Below are 17707 nucleotides of genomic sequence, written 5' to 3' on the forward strand. Positions count from 1 at the left end.
ATTGAGCAGTAAATAATAACTAGGAGAAAAACAAACATGTAAAATAAAGTGTTCCACACCTTTGCTTGAGGTTTTTTTTTTAAATGACTCTGATCCATTCAAATTTTGCAGAAGCTGAAATGCAATTATTTTACCAACATTTATATAAGACAATAATTCAATGCAGTTTTGAGGGAGCAGATTTTAATTTCCAAATGTTAAAAAAAAAACTCTACACAAAAAAATGCTTTCAAATTTGGGTGTTGAGTTTGAAATCAATAAAAAAAAAAATCCTTGTTTTCGAATGCAAAGCTGTCACCAACACTCTTGCCCTGATAAAGAGCTGGGACTGTCTGTCTCCATTTTTGTATCTGTAGGATAAAAGATTGGACAGTGTAATCTGTCAGCTACCAGCAAAACAAGCCCTCTTGTGCTATTTAATAAACATGGTACTAAGAAAAGGAGATAAAATGGGCAAGACACATAATGTAAAAGAAACAAGATACACTCATAAATCTGCCTTAAGACTCTGTTGTTGAAAAACCATTCAAAACTCCAAATGCCACCCAATCCCAGTTTTTTAATCAGTAGAATGAAAAAAAAAATGGTCTATTTTATATTTTCCTCAGTTTACCTCTTTCACATCATTTCTGGTATGACATATCTGTGAGTTAAAAGAGAATTTTAATAGGGGAAAAAATAAACACAGATCAAATATTTTTCTTTTTATGCATAAAAATTCAAAAAATTTCAGGCTTTTTGTTGAAGACACAAGTCAGGGTGGAGGATTGAAAAATAAATAAAGCATTTCCCAGGAGATCTGTCTAGCAGTTAAGATTGCCAATTCCAGAGCCAAATTTTCTGGGTGAAAATCCAGCCCCCTGACTCGCTAACTGGGTGACCCCACATCTAGAAACTGGGAGACAGTTAATTGTGTTTGCCTCATCAAATTGTCGTGAGAAGTAAACATACTATGTACAGTCAGTGTACACATATTTATAGCACTTAGCCTATGGCATACAATGTGCATTACAAAAAAAATGCTAGCCGTGGGCACCTGGGGCTCAGAATCTAGTTGTAATCTGCTGTCCACATGTGTCCTCCATTGCAGTTTAGGTAAAATTATGAAAATAAAGCAAAGTAAGGAGGCAATATTTGTTCTTTCTTCTTGAACTCTAGATTGTTTGTTTTTCTTCTGCAGACCTTTTTTACTCTGCTGTCCTAGCTCCTGCCAAGAGGACTAACATGAACTTTTTAACATATTAACTCTTAAACGGGTATTTGCATCTGCAGGAGGTCTGAGTAGAGATAACAATCCTAATTCAAAAGATATGAAATGACAGAATTTCAAGAATTTTAAGACAAGCACTTTTAAAATCTGTGCCAATAACCTCAGTCTAACGCTATCAACAATTGGACCCAATCACATCTATAAAGAATAGTTTTTAAAGACTGTTAGAGATATTGGTATCCAAGAAAAACAAAGCAGGCAGTTTCTTCAATGGTTAATGAAAGGCATTTTCATTAGTCACAGAAGCAGTCATTTCTCTCTTTTGTTTTCCTAATGTTTTCAAGCAAATAAATAAGTGAACTTTCTATATCAACCCACAATCTGAAGTCCTAGCCAATGAAAGTCATTTGCTAAAATAAAACTGAAAATGTCACAATAACTTATGTACTGAGTTCCAGCTGGTCACCTATCACTTTTTAAAACAATGGCTGAAGCAAATCTTCTTTATACCATTTAAAGCCCTTGATCCTCCCCTGCTTGCATGGACCATGACCTTGTGTGAAAAAATGCAAACTGGCTCCTGCTAATGCCATCCAGGGGAAACACCTTAGAATTTTCCAGGATGCACACATTCTCTAACATTTCCAGTCAGAAGACCTTGCCCCTACCCCTACCAACTGATCTTCTTTCTATCCTCCTCTGAGTCCCATGGTCTTCCTTCTGCAGCAACCTGAGTATATTATCCACAGATTCCTTCTCAAGCCCTGTCATCAACCATGCATAGCTCCCCCCTTTTTGGAGAAAAGCACTCCCTTTTATTACTGCCCTGTTTCTCTTCCTTAAACTTGTAAGCTCTCTCTTTTTATCTTCCCTGTATTGAACCTCTAAGGTGCCTTTACTTGCCACAATTGTCGTGGGACTTCATTCTGAAGTGTCACTGATAAGCCTCTATCAGCAGAAGCAGTTTCTTTCTCTCCAGGGCTCTCTGCTTGGCCTCTTGAAACTAGAAAAATGGTGACCCCTCCTCCTGGAAGTGACCTTGACCCATGGCTCTGAGGAAGCATGGTCCTAGGGGCTGCCTCATTTCCCTACCTGCCTCTTCTCAGTCTTTCCTGGTCCATCCTCTTTCTTAGGTTTATCTTCATCCTTTTTCCCTTTTCCTAGACATAATTTCTTCTTATAATCTTCCCCTCAAGGAAAACACTATTTTGCTTCCCATAGCCAACCCAAACATGGTTCAACAAGGCTTCGCCAATTGCTGGCTTGACATGTTCATAAAAATCCTAAATTCAAATACATCTTTTCTCAAGTCACTGGCTCCTGCTCCTCAACTCTATTTATGACATCTCCTGAGAGTGAAACCTCACAATAATCCCTTTCCTTCTCCATGTCCCCCAGACCCCTCCTCCTATTAACCCTGTTCAGTCAGTTACCAAGTTAAGCAAAGCTTTCTCTTCAAGTTCCTTTCGCTCATTCTTCCCCCTTGATCTTTCTTCCACTGTCATTCCCTTAGTTTAAGACAGGGACTGGCAAAGTATGGTTAATTGTTTGCTGCATGTTTCTGTAAATAAAGTTTTATTGGATCACAGCCATGTACATTCAATTAATTTTTGTCTATGGCTGCTTTCACATTTCAACAGAAGTAAGTAACTGGTTCAGAAATTCTCTGGTCAGAAAATTCAAAAGTATTTAATGTCTTGTCCTTTATAGAAAAAAAAAAATTTACCAATCTGGTTTAAACCCTTTTGAGTTCAAGCATAAAACTCTTCAAGGCCCATTTCTAGTTCCTCAACCTTCCTTAATTTTCCTACCATCTGGCAAATTTTCCTAAAACATCATTTGAAATACATTATTTTCTTACACAAAAAAATTATATGGGACTTCCCATTATGTCCAAGAAAAAGTTCAGAAATACAGGACAGCATCCTACACTTGGTAATAAGCATCATGCTACCTACTGGGGATGTGGGTACATCTCAGCTTGACTCCAAGTGCTTCCCAGTCTACTCTCAGCGTTTCTCTGACAGCTTTCCCACTTTTCACATCCTCATGCCCACAAAGCTTCAGATTCAGTAATTTCAGTCCACCCCTGGCTCCCAAGCAGGCCTTATTACCCTCTATTTTGTAGTTGTGAAATTTTACATCTACTATTTCCCAGGCCAGGATGGGCCCTGGGCATCCAAACAAATTCATTTCACCAGTGAAGACATGGCCTAGTCTATCTATAATCCTTCTTGTCCTTTCCTGGGAGCATAGTGCTTATTACTCTGTTCTGATACTGACACAATGTTATTTTGCTCTCTTGCTTGAATTCTGTATTGTACACCTTTGTCTTTTCATCTCAGTTATCTCAATAATATATTACAACACATTATATATTAAAAATTTAAGCAAAGCTCCTCAAATATTTTTAAGAGTATGCAATCATCTAAGTAAATAATTCACTGAAAGCAGGTGTAATGTAGATCAGTGGTTCCTGACAACCCCTCTGTCTACAGAAGATATTTAGTGATGTTTCAAGACATTTTTGATTGTCCCAAAAAGAAAGGGGGTGCTACTGACATCTAGTGGGTAGATACCAGAGATGCTGCTAAACATCATACTGTATACTACAATGTATAGGACCACACCTCCCTGGCCCTATAAATAATTATCCAGCCCAAAGTGTCAGTATGCTGAAGTTGAAAAACTCTGGTATAGATTCATTCTTTGCCAAGTTAAAATGCCTACAAATTATGCCCATGATCATAGCATTGAAAAAAATGATAAATATTTGTTGATAGGTTGAAATAATTTATTCTAAAGAGTTTATGATTTGATTATTTTGATGGAAATCTCAAAGAAGTAAATCTCAGGACCTCTTCAAAGCTGTTTCTGCCCTGATAGAGGTGAACCTATTAACCACTACCTAGATACATAATTTTGCAAACTTTGGAAGACAGTACATCAAAGAAGAATTCACTGAATATTGCCACAGGTAGTCCTAGCATAACTCAATGCTTGAGGGTGCTGAGGCAAACAGGATCAAGTGGCTATCTTATGTAAACTATTATCTCCTTGATCTCTAAATCTGGGGTATCCCATGGCTTAGTCCTTTTTATTTTTCTCTACCTTGACTTACATTCCTGGGGATTTGGGCCAATAGCTCTTCCTTAAATGCTTCTGAAATCTTGAAGTCTCCCAAGTTTGCATTTGAAATTCAACAAACTCTTTCAAGTTCCAGATGATTACATTTGACTCACCAACATTTCCACTTTGCTCTACTAGCAGGTAAAATTTAACATGTCTCTATTAGGTTAATTCATTAATATTCCTCCAAAAATCTGTCTCACACACATGACCTCAGCAATCCAGTTTTTTCTTTCCTAGGGCTCCACCATCTGTACCTGATGCCTCCTCCTCATTCATCACCTTCAGGGAACATGAATGCCAAAGAACTGTGCAGAAGTTTCTCACAGCCTTAGCCTGGAAATGATACTCACATTCCTTCCCCTTGCATTTCATGGGCTAGAGAGAGTTATGCTGCTCTTCCTAATGTAAGGAGACTGGGAAGTGTAGAATGGGGCACTAGAAAAGGGGAGTATGGAATCAGGTTGGTGAAAACACAGTACTGTTCCCAGTAAATTTCAGTTAAATGCCAGCTTCACCCCTCCCATCTCTCAGGACAAAGACCACCAGGAAGTCACCTTGGGCTTCTTTCTCTCACATCAGCAAGGCAGTAAGTTCCATCTTCAAATCAGATCCTGAATCCAATCACTTCTCACCATCTCCACTGCTACTTTGTCCATGTTTCATCTAGATAGTGACAATAGCTGGTTTCTACTCTTGTCATCATCATCCATTTTCATATAAAAGTTTGGGTGACCTTTAAAAAACTTAAATCACATCATGTCCCATAAAAGCACTTAACATGAGCCCTATCAGTGAATCACATAAAGGACTCAGCATGGTGCTTATCAGTAAATATTAGATCTTTTCATCAGCAAAATTTTCTGCTTGCGGTATATCTTTAAACAAAAGTTACATTGCATTCATTTTTCCCATTTCTCAAGAATTTTCCAGGCACCCGTGAGCTCAAAATCCTCAAATTGCTTTACTTGTCATTCAGAGAAAATGCTGAAAATGCTCTATAAACCCTTCCATGCTCCCATGGTGATTGCCTATGGCTTCTCTCCATTCTCTCCACCACTGCCCTGGGCAATGGCCCCTTTCAATCCCAGGACACACTAGGCAAGCTACTGCCTCATGGTGATTCCGCTGTTATAGGTGACAAGTTCTGTTTCCTCACATGTTAAAGTTTGAATATGAGAGAAGCACACTGAGGCAAGCACATAATGCAGGGTTTATTTTAAAAGGGGTAACATAGGCTTTTCCCAGGAGGGAGAAGGGGGCCATAGCTGGTATCCTGGTATCCCAAGAAGCAAGGTGTTCTGCCCTTTTCATAAGTCCTAGGCTTCCTTAGTTTTTCACTCTTCCCCTTTTTTCTCTCCTTCCTGCAAACATGACTAGGCCCAGGAATGCTTGGTGGGATGGCCAAAAGGTGGAAACAGGTAGGCTGAAGGGAGAAGGGCAGGATGGTGCAACCCAGGACACCTTAACAACCTTATGGGTCCCTGTAGGGAGGTTACCTTGACCACAGGTTGGAGTAGGGACAGGTTCTGGATGAGGGTGGAGGAAGGGCTCCAAAGGAATTAACATTTCAATCCTTCAGGGGACAGTGTCCAACTTCCTGGACTCACTCATGATTGGCCTCCTTGATCCACCTGACTCAATTCACCTATCTATGCTGACTGCCTGTCTAATTCTGGTTTCATTGGCTTTCCCAGGTGTTGCTCCCTAACTGAAAGCCCCTTTCCCTCAGACAGCCACCTGATGCACTCCTTCACCTTCTTTGGGGCTTTGCATGACACCTGCTCAGTGAGGCTTCGCTGAATACTCTCTGAAAATTGCAGTTATTCCACACCTACCCACCCTGTGCCCCCAAGCATTTCGATTCTTTCTCTCTATCTTATTTGACTTTTCTCCTTGCATTTACTACTTTCTGACATGCTATATTTGTTTACTGTCCCCCATGCTACAATATAAGCTTTATGATAAATTCATCTACCAAGCATTCCCAACATCTAAAAACCGTACTTCAAATACAGCAACACTCCACAAATATTCACTGGATGAATTAGTAGTAATCATCCAAATCTCATTTTAAAATAACTGAATATTAAATCTGATGCAATATCTTAGGCTAAACTAAAAATTGAGGAGGAGAGGGATTCTATTCCATTTATCTTTTAATCCTTAGTTGAGCAAAATTCCTGGAAGGCAGAGAGTAATCCTTAAATATTAATTGAATTTGTTGAATTATCTTTCAGTTTTCATGCATTCTGCTATCTTATAACTGCCGATTAAAGTATATATTAATGAAGATTATTTGTAATCATGGTGGAAAATTTTACATTTCTCATGAAGTTACATGATATTTGAAATCTTTGTTCTTCATTTAAATAAACTGAGATTAAATTGGGTTTTATTGCATACTTTAAAATACCAAATGTACTTAAGGGTATGACAACTAATTAAGTTGATCAAAGCAGGTAAGATGATGAGTTTAATATCATAGAATCTAAGACTATATGAATCCACATTCCATCAAAATAGCTTTCTAGCTGCCACCAATCTTGAAAAAGATCCCTAAACAGCTTTGATGAGCTATTCTTTAGACTAGAGTTATGACAGTGCCTGCTACATTGGGCTGTTGGGTTTAATGAGATGAATCATTGGTTTTAATGAGCTCAGTGTGGAGCTTCTCGGTGCATGTAAGCTCTTTTTATCAATGCTGTGTTCCAACTGCTGAGTACTTTACAGCAGAAGTTACATTACATTTGTTTTTCCCAATTCTCAAGATTGATAAGGCATGAAAGAAATTGATTATATTTCTATCATAAACAGTCACTTTAATTTTAATTCAAAAGGCAGAATTACTAGACAGGAACCATATCATATATGTTATAACTTTAGTAGGGAACTTTTGTACCCAAAGACATAATGGCCCTACGCTATCTAATCTAAATTCTCTTCCTGACAACAGTCTAGCCCAGAATCCACAGGTATGAAACTCTGGTATACACTCTTTCATTTACAAAATGATGGTAGATCACACTAAATTGATAATGCTATTTTTATATAGGTTCTTTCTTAACATAGGCAGCCATTAACGACTGATCACCACTGGCAGAAGAAAAACTTAATATTCACCCTCCAGATCTTGACAAATGTTACACAATTGCAATCCATATTTCCATATTTGATGTGCATGTTGAAATATGTGAAAAAGTTTTAAGAAATCAAATTATAATTTTAGGTCATAAAAGATAATGGAATATTGTACATAATTCTTAAAAACTCACCTAAGTACATAGAAATTCAGAGTTAAATTATTTTTAAAGTAAGTATAAGTTCATGATTAATAAAATTAAAATATATTTAATGGTAATTTCACCGTTTATATACTCTGCTATAATTACAAGTAAAGCCATAATTGTCAACCTGAGATTAACAGTAATTCTAAAATTGGTTCAACTTTAAGCAGAATTCCATAGAATTCTGTGTTTTATTTTTCAGTTGAATGATATAAAAATTATAGTTGTAAACATGATTCTTTTTACTAGTTTAAAGGTCACATTCTTCCAAGAGAAATAGAAGTCTCAAATTGAACTGCAGCCTCAAAAGGAATGGTCCAATTTTGTTTAAAGTTGAATAAAAGATATTTAAAATAAAAGTATGGATGCTGCTCAAATAAATTTAGAGTTGATAAATAATATAATTGATTAATCAGATTTTAGGATTTTTTAGGTCATATTATAAAAATGACAGAGTAATTTAAAATTAATTAAAATAGCTATATTCCAACATAGTCTTCAGAAACTTGAAGAAATTGATTATTCTGAAGTTCTATTTGAGTTGATAAGTTTGATGACATACTTATTCACCTCTGTATAGTAGTTAGTAATCTGTAGTCCCAGCAGCCTGGGAAGTGGAGAATCACAAATTCAAGGCCAGCCTAAGTAACTTATTAGCAAGGTCCTAAGAAACCTAGCAAAACTCTGTCTTAAAAGAAAAAATGAAAGGAGTTATGGATGTAGCTCAGTGGTGAAGCACCCCTGGATTCAATCTCCAATATAAAAGAAGAGAAAGAAAGAAAAGAAAAGAAAGAAAGAAAGAAAGAAAGAAAGAAAGAAAGAAAGAAAGAAAGAAAGAAAGAAAGAAAGAGAGAAGGAAAGAAGGAAGGAAGGAAGGAAAGAAGGAAAGAAGGAAAGAAAGAAGGAAAGAAGGAAAAGAAAGAAAGAAAGAAGGAAAGAAGGAAAGAAAGAAGGAAAGAAGGAAAGAAAGAAGGAAAGAAAGAAAGAAAGAAAGAAAGAAAGAAAGAAAGAAAGAAATAGATGGATGGAGGGAGGGAGGGAGAAAAGGAAGGAAGGAAGGAAGGAAGGAAGGAAGAAAGAAAGAAAGAAAGAAAGAAAGAAAGAAAGAAAGAAAGAAAGAAAGAAAGAAAGAAAGAAAGAAAGAAAAAAGAAAGAAAGAAGGAAAAAGAGAAAGAAAGAAAATATGTCCAAAAAATGTCAGAGACCAGTATGAGTTTTACTAGAAACTATATTGAAAACAGTTCTATAGAACATCTAAGAACAAAAAAATTGAAAAATAATCAGTCATGCAATATCTAAGGTAGAACAAGAGAGAAAGAAGAGATTAATTTATTAAACTAGCTCTAGATTCTTAATAGCATTATTAAAATAGCATGTTTGCTGCAAGAAAATACAAATACATGTGGATTTCCAGAAACACTCCTGAAATATATGATATGTAATATAGACCTAATGGATCTGAATTTAGAGCTCACTTATTGAACCATTTGGCAAATAATAAAAGTAAACGGATTTAGAAGAATGGTGAAATACACAGGAATTTTCAAGCCTTTACTGTAATATTCAGAGAGGGCAATTCTGCTGTGAGCTATAACTTATTCATTTGATTTCATTTTACTTAGTATTCACTAATATTTTATTTTATAATATGTATTACTTAAATTAACAAGCCATATTTCTTTTCAAACCTTCTAGCTTGATCATAAACTTAGCCAGAATCTGTCTCACATTGATATGAACAAATTAGATGAGAAAAAATATCTGTGGTAATATTCAGCTCCACCATAAGAGCACTTTAAAACATTTCAATACATAGATATTAGAGACACTATAAAAATAATACATATTCTTCATTCCTTATTTGAACACAGGGAATATATACACATTTCTCAGTATCAGGAGAGACATTCTATGCATAACCTAGATTCATAGCCATTTTCTATTCAAAATAATAGTACTTGTAAAATTTGAAACTATACTAAACTATAATTGGTTATAACTTAAGCTACTTCTAAGAAACTCTAATAAATTTTAGCAAATAAAAACTTTAGGCAAATTAGGAAAGTAAATATTATTTTCAATTGCTTATCACCTAAAACTCTCTAAATTCTGCATGCCAAATCACAAAGTAAGAGCCAGACATATGCAAAATTTAAAAAAAAATAGGAATTAAACTTTATTTTCTTCATGTGCAATTAAACTAATGTTAGATCTCGCAGGCACTGTTTTGAAAGTGAATCCAATATGAATTCATGAGTAAGTATAACATATTAGTATTTAAAATTTGTCGGGCCATTCATTAGTATACCTCACCAAAAATATATAAAAGTTTTCGAAGGAAACATTTATTAAACATCAGCAAGAACTGTGCTAAGAAGGAAGGATACGAGCTGAGCAAGACCCACTAGTACCCTTAAGTAGTGTATAATCTAGTGGAGAGACAAGCAAACAAACGGATAAGATTTCAGTTCTGAGGGTAAGTGCTAGGGTAGAGGAAGATGCCAAAGAGTTAGGACAGCATGCTGGAGAGGGCCCTCACCAAGCCTGGCTCACCAGGCGTGGCTGACTGTCTGCCGGTGGTGTAGAGAGAAAGAAATCAACCTGAGAGGGGTACTGCGAGGGAATGAAACCTAAGCTGACTCTTCAAGAATGACAGGCTATCCTGGTGGGAAAGAGGCCCGTCTGGGAAAAGGTGTATAACACTTGCAAATGCTTGGAAACCTCAGAGAACCTAGGAGGCCCAGGAAACTGACAGAAGCCAGAAATAAGACTGAGGAAATAAGGAAGCATTACATCTGTGTGCTTGACTATACACAAGACCCTCTCTCCTGAGGGCAAAAAGGCCCAAGATGAGTAGGAGTAGAGATGTGATCACATGTGTGTTTTAGAAAGACAACTCTAGAAGTAAATTAAAGCAGAACAAGGCAGTCAAGAGCTAACAGTCAAGAGCTAAAGATCCAACATATGGGAGCTGGAGCAAAGAGAACAGCTTTGGGAGAGACTAAAAGTTAAGAATGGATGAACTTTTGAGATGGAGGATGGAGAATTGCTACCCATTTTCCAATGTAACATAATACAGCTGACAGCAATACTGTCATGGAGATAAGCCATATTGCAATAGAGAAGAAAGGGAGGAAACCTGGGAGAGAAGAGAACTGGAGTGTTCAGTTTTGATCTGCTGAGTTTGTGGACCTACAACTTTGCAATCAAAGATGTCCAAGAGTGGTTAGCTATGCAAAAATGAATGAGTGCCAGCATTAAAAAATAACAAAATCATGGCATTTGCAGAGAAATGGATGGCATTAGAGCAAATTATGCTAAGTGAAGTTAGCCAATCCCTAAAAAACAAATGCCGAATGTCTTCTTTAGTATAAGGAGGGCGACTCAAAACAGAGCAGGGAGGAAGAGCATGAGAAGAAGATCACCATTAAGCAGGGACGGGAGGTGGGAGGGAATGGGAGAGAGAAGGGGAATTGCATGGAAGATGGAAGGAGACCCTCACTGTTATACAAAATTACATAGAAGAGGATGTGAGGGAAAAGGGAAAAAAAAACAAAAAGAGAGAAATGAATTACAGTAGATGGGGTAGAGAGAGATAAGGGTGGGGAGGGGAGGGGAAGGGAGGGGGGATAGGAAGGGGATAGGAAGGGCAGCAGAATACAACAGACACTAGTATGGCAGTATGTATAAACGTGGATGTGTAACCAATGTGATCCTGCAATCTGTACACATGGTAAAAATAAGAATTCATACCCCACTTGAATCAAATGTATGAAATATGATATGTCAAGATCATTGTAATGTTTTGAGCAACCAATAAAAAAATGAATGAGTGCTCATTAAAGATCACTGAAGTTCTCAAGTATTTGCAATAGCAGCTAGCATTTATCCAGTGAGTCTAGTGTATGCACTGTGAGTAATTTCATTTTATTATCCTCCCCACTCTAAAGAGGAGGAAAAGTATAAGTAATTTCCCAATAGTTATAAAGTATTCATCAGGCAATGTCTGATTTTAAGCTTAAACTCTTAACTACCATACTGTGTTGTATCTTGCAAAATCTATTACAGGCTTTAGGATCAGGTAAAAAATGTGTTCAATTCTAATCTTGAGTACTTAACAGCTGTTTGACCTTGACACTGTCTAAGTCATAGTTTCTCCTCAGCTACCAAATAGTGGCTTTTAGAACTTCATTTCAAGGACATGGTATGGATTGAAGAAGGTGTATATAAAATGCTAAATGGAGTATTCATGTACCATATACTGCTGTATATATGCCCAGAGAAAAAATTCTGCTTAAACTGAAATAACTATGATCTAATTAGATTCCTTTTAATATAAAGAATTGTATTTTAATTTTTCTCCCACTTATTTTATGTCTCAATAAATATTATATATTTTGAAAAGCTTGGAGACATCACTGCATCCACAAAATTTAAGGTCATTTAAATAATTCATTCAAATAGGAATCATGTCAATGTTAAGGAGTTTTTAGGGTTTTTTTTTAATATTTCTATAGTGATGAATGTCACTATAAGATACCCCAGAATGATCAGGCATGTTGATGTTATGGAGAGAGCTTTGGACTTGGAGTCAGAAGACCAATGTGAAGTCCCAACTCTGCCACTTACCAGCCATGCCAACATGGGTAAGTCATTTAGCAGTTTTAAGCATACTTTGCATACTTATATATGAATATGATGATATATATATTCTAAATCCAAATTCAGTAAGTAGGGTCAAGCTGAAAGGCTAGGAAAATCACCCTAGATAGTTGATTTTCAAATATGGCTACACATTAACATAAGTGGGAACTTTTTAAAAACATACTTTAAAAAATGGCAACCCTAAAATATCACTGGAAGGATCCTACAGATATTTTAAATATATGATTTGCAAGTTCTAGAAATTATTTTATGAAAGGTGATATGAAGAACCTTAGGTAATACCTTACACTCATATCAAACATAAAACCATATTCTCTTTAACCCCAATTGCTTAAAACCAAACAAATTTCTTAGTATGTACACAGCCTAGAGTAACAAGCCGAATCACCCCTCTTACTTTAGTATTGTAAGTTCCATATCCCGAGAAACCCCCAAGTCTTTGGAAAACAGGGACAAACGGTCACCCAATATGCACGCGCGCACACACACACACACACACGTACATAAGCTGACCCTCTAAAGTGACCCCCAGTGTATTAGAGCAAAGTACATATTGACAGTTCCACTCTTACAAAGCATCACAACTATGATGTTCCATCATTCACTATACACCTTCAGATACGTGGTGACACTTGAAGACCTCTGATTTTAGCAAGACTCATACATACCCAGAAGCCTGGGGGAGATAGACAGCAATCATGATAACCAATATCCATTTATTAGAATCCATAAAATCAATATTTAACTCAATAACCAAAATTCTTAAAAACTTGCTTTGAAGCCCTTGCCTCCCAATAATCATTTCTGTCTACTTTCCTAAAACAGGAAATGTTCAAGAATAACATCTCTACCATTTGACAGATTTCATCGTTTCACAGTAGTAGTTCCATAGCATTGTTTGCTACAGTCTTCCTAGAACAATGCAATACAAAATAAATAACAATATAATATATAATGAAATTAGACCATGCTCATGTCTATATTAAAATTAAAATACAACATCTGCTAATAAACATATTAAACCAGTTCAGAAGAACAGGGATGCACCAAAACATACTTTGCTCTCTATTTTAAAATTAAATGTTCCATATACATTTTGTAGAACCATGTTATTATACACCACTATACTATCCTCTTTTGCCTGATGGAGCTCATCATCAATCTGCAGGAAGCACTCTTGATAAACACACATCGTCTTCTTTGAGACACTGCTAGTAGTCCCTATGCAGAAAAGCTTGGGGATGACAGTCCCCCATGATGACTCTCCCAGTATCTCTAGTTACACACACTAAAGAGCTAGTGTCCTGAAGATGCTACTAATGAGACAGAAGGAAAGGCCATGCAAAATCTTCCCCTTTGGAAAATCAATCTTAAAAGGATTGTCACGAAACTGGCACATTCCTGAACCTACTATAAATCTTAGTGAAATAAGGAAGGGCCTTGAGAATGATGGTTTTCATTCATAAAGTGAGCAACAAGCAGGCTCCTAATATAGCTTCTAGTATTAAGCTTCTGATAGTCAACAATATAAAAACTATTTAGTATATCAGGAATAAAAGCTAATGAAAAAAAGCATACAATTATTTAGACCATTGAAAATACACAGCATAACTTCACTGTAGCCTTTCAAGTACTGGCTTTCCAAGGGGAGAATCAAGGGAGACTTCGAAATGTGACAGCATCATTAAGCAAAAAAAGTGTACATCTCCAAACATGTTTATGGCGTCGCAAGGAAATTACAAAATAAACAAAAAATAGACTTAACAAACAAACAAAAGTCTTACTGCTTACAATATATTTCTTCTAAGTGTGCTTTTGAATAGTCTTACAATAATTTTTTTTAATTTTTATTTGAAATTGAGATTGAATTAAGACTTACTGATTGTTCATTTAAATCCTGGGAGTCTTCCATGTGGTTTTCTCACTTCTCCTGCCACTCCCCAGTAGAAGCAGCTTCCTTCAATTAAAAATGGACTATCTAAAATTTAAAAAAAGGAAAAAGGAAAAGGTTATCTCTTTATTCATTTATAAAATTATCAAAACATATTGAGCTTTAGCATGATAGTTGGTAATTTGCAGAAGTATTTTTAAGATAAATTCATTAATATCGTCTCCATATATGGATATAAATATAAACCTGTTAAACAATGTCATGATAAAATTGGAGTATGTGAATAAATACTCAGAAAACATATATATATATTTGTAGATGGACACAATATCTTTACTTTATTTATTTATTTATTTTTATGTGGTCCTGAGGATAGATCCCAGTGCCTCACGCATGCAAGGCAAACACTCTACCACTAAGCTACAACCCCAGCCCCCTCAGGAATCTTTTAGATAAACAAAATATCTGAAGATAACTTTGAAGACACAGTCTACCCTAAGCAATTAGTACACTATTTTGACAAGAGCGTCTATTTTAGTAAGTTTTTTCACTGCTGTAACTAAAGGATCCAACCAAAACAATTGTAGAGGAGTTAGAGCTTTTTTAAGGGCTCACAGTTTCAGAGGTCTCCATCCATAGACCACCAGCTCCATTCCTTGGGGCTAGCAGTGAGGCTGAACATCATGGCAGAAGAGTATGGCAGAGGGAAGCAGCTCACATGATGATCAAGAAGCAGAGAAAGAAAGAGACTCCACTCTCCAGACACAAAATATATACCCCACAGCCCTGCCATCAATGGGCCACTTCCTCCAGCCACACCCCACCTGCTTCCAGGCATAACACAATTAATCCCATTAGGAATTAATTCACTGATTAGGTTAAAGTTATAACCCAATCATTTCTCTTCCAAACCTTGCATTTTCTCACATGTGAGCTTTTCAGGGATATCTCACATCCAAAACATAACATTCTACCCATTCTACTCCCAAAAAGCTCACAACCATCTCACAATGCAAAATACATTTTGTCCATTCAACAAGAGTTCTCATAGTTTCTACAGTTCCAAGATTGATCAAAGTTCAAAGTCTTCTGTGAAGCTCAAGGCAATCTCACTTTGTAAGCTCCTGTAAAATTAAAAGCAATTCACAAGTATTCTAACTAGAGAGGTACAGAGAAAACATTTCCATTCACAAAAATAGGGACATAGGGAAAAAAAGGATGAGACCAAAAGTAAGACTGAACAAGTCCTATAGTACTGTGTTCCACGTCTGGAGCACATGACATGATGCCCTCCCCAAAGGGCTTGTGTAGTTCCACCCCTGTAGCCTTCTTGGTTGTAGCCCAATTGGCCTCTCTCTTGACTTGTCTCTGCTCAATTCTGGCAGCTTTCCTAGGAGGATGTCCCACATTATTGGCATTTCTTAATCTTGGGTGTTTCTACTGCAGTTTTGGCTTCCCTCTCAAATCTTTCTCAGGGAGTGCCCACAGGGATTCCCACCCTGCCACACGTTGCCTGGCTTTCAAGGCCTTCCTTTGAAATCTTGGTGGAAGCCTCCAGGACACCTTAACTCCAGCTTCCTGCATTCCTGCAGAACCAGCACCACGTGGTTGACACCAAAGTCTGCCACCATCTTGAGCAACAGCCAAACCTCCAGGGATCCTGGAGATCCTGAGTGTCTGGGTGGCTGAGCACTTTGAAAAAAATTTCCAAGGACTCCTTGTGCAATAAGGATTCCCCACCGGTCTCTGCTCCAGAGAAGTTTCACTTTTACTCCCTTGAGCTTAGGTTCTTGAAACTTCCTGAGATGCCCTGAGGCCCTCTTTCTTTTTGTCTCTGGGCAAAGTCTTTTAGCATTTCTTAATCGGTGGTAATGTCTTTAACAATTGCAATTTCCTTAACTCCAGTTTCACTCCCACCTTTTAAGTCCAAGTTTTTCAAATCTTTCTACTCTGCTTTCTGCTCCTGATTATCACAATAAACTTGGCTAAAAGCCACCAACAATATTTAGGCCACTTCCTGGATGCTATGCTGCCTAGAAACGTCTTCCATCAGATTAAGAAATCCATCACTTTTCAAATCAGTCTTAGGATAGGGGCAAAATGCAGACAACTTCTCAGCCAGAGCATAATATGAACAGCCTGTACTCCAAATTCCAAGAGTCCTCCTTCTCCTCTAAACCCTCTTGAGCTCTGTCTTCACTGTCCAGAGTCCTAGTGGCATTCTGGTCTTCTGAGTTACCACCAGAATTAGCCATTAAGCTCCGCTTACAACCACTTAAAGCATTTCCAACTTGTACTGCTAAGCACTTTCAAAATTCTTTCCACCAATTCCAAAACAGCTCCAAAAATTTTAAACCACATGGTCAGGACAGTTACAGTAACAACCCCACTTCTCAGTACCAATTTGTGTTTTAGTCTGCTTTTTGACTGCTGTGACTAAAAAAATCCAACCAGAACAATTGTACAGAAGGAAGAGTTTATTTAAGGGCTCACAGTTAAAGAGGTCTCCATCCATAGACCACCAACTCCATTCCTTGGGGCTAGAGGTGAGGCTGAAAATCACGGCAGAAGAGTGTGACAGAGGGAAGCAGCTCACATGATGATCAAGAAGCAAAAAGAGAGAGACAGACAGATAGATACAACTCTCCAGATACAAAATTTATACCCTACAGCCCTGCCACCAATGAACCACTTCCTCCAGCCACTCCCCAATTGTCTCCAGTCACCACACAATTAATCCCACTAGGGATTAATTCACTAATTAGGTTAAGGCTATAATCCAATCATTTCTCCTCCCAACCCTCTTGCATTGTCTCACATGGAAGCTTTTGGAGGAAACTTTACATCCAAACCATTACAAGGCCTGTAATTAAACAAATAATAGATTAAAAATAAGGATTTGTATTAATCATTCACTTTTGAAAGTACATAATGTAAACTGAGAAAATTTAGTGTATATTTTAGTATGACAGCTTTTATAATAAAATTTCTGCTAAGAAAAAGAAGAACTTACAAAAAAGTATGGGAAAGAGATTTAGTCAATAAACTATAGTGAGACAATCAGTTAAGTAATTTTTTAATGTTAATCTTTATTCTATACATTAAGATTTTTCCAGGCAAATTAGAGTTTAAGACTTTAAACAAACTCTTAAAGAAAAGGGCAATCTTTCTTAATTTGCAGATAGAGATAAATTTTATAATAGTAGCAACAGAAGATGACCTCATCCTCTAACCCACAAACAAGATTAAAAAGTACATTGAAAATCTTGGAAGAAATATCCGCACTAAATCAAGCATGTGGTCTAATGTCCTTAACATATAAAGAGCTCTTACAATTCAAAAAGAGAGGCAGGCAGACATGCCTTATGAAAATTCTGTCAATCACACAAATTTGAAACAATGTTTAAACTCACAAATAAATGAAATGCAATTTAAAACAGCAATGATACATCTGAAGCCCTCTAAATTCTGTTTTTTAAAAAATTAAATGAGAGGCAAGAAAAAAAGATTTTGGTTAAAAAGATG

At 36.7% G+C, this 17707-nt stretch overlaps 1 protein-coding gene across 9 annotated transcripts in view; it reads right to left on the reverse strand.

The window, feature by feature from the left end:
* Eya4 (EYA transcriptional coactivator and phosphatase 4) overlaps positions 1-17707 on the reverse strand; it is a 263432-nt gene that overhangs the window by 218921 nt on the left and 26804 nt on the right. For all 9 annotated transcript variants that reach the window (XM_078019104.1, XM_078019100.1, XM_078019103.1 and 6 more), the window contains one exon: positions 14171-14269. In XM_078019104.1, coding sequence (XP_077875230.1) covers positions 14171-14203 — 33 coding nt within the window. In that variant the 5' untranslated portion in view covers positions 14204-14269. The remainder of the gene's footprint in view (positions 1-14170; positions 14270-17707) is intronic.

Source organism: Ictidomys tridecemlineatus, chromosome 8, assembly GCF_052094955.1.
Source record: "Ictidomys tridecemlineatus isolate mIctTri1 chromosome 8, mIctTri1.hap1, whole genome shotgun sequence".
Classification (NCBI taxonomy): Eukaryota; Metazoa; Chordata; class Mammalia; order Rodentia; family Sciuridae; genus Ictidomys; species Ictidomys tridecemlineatus.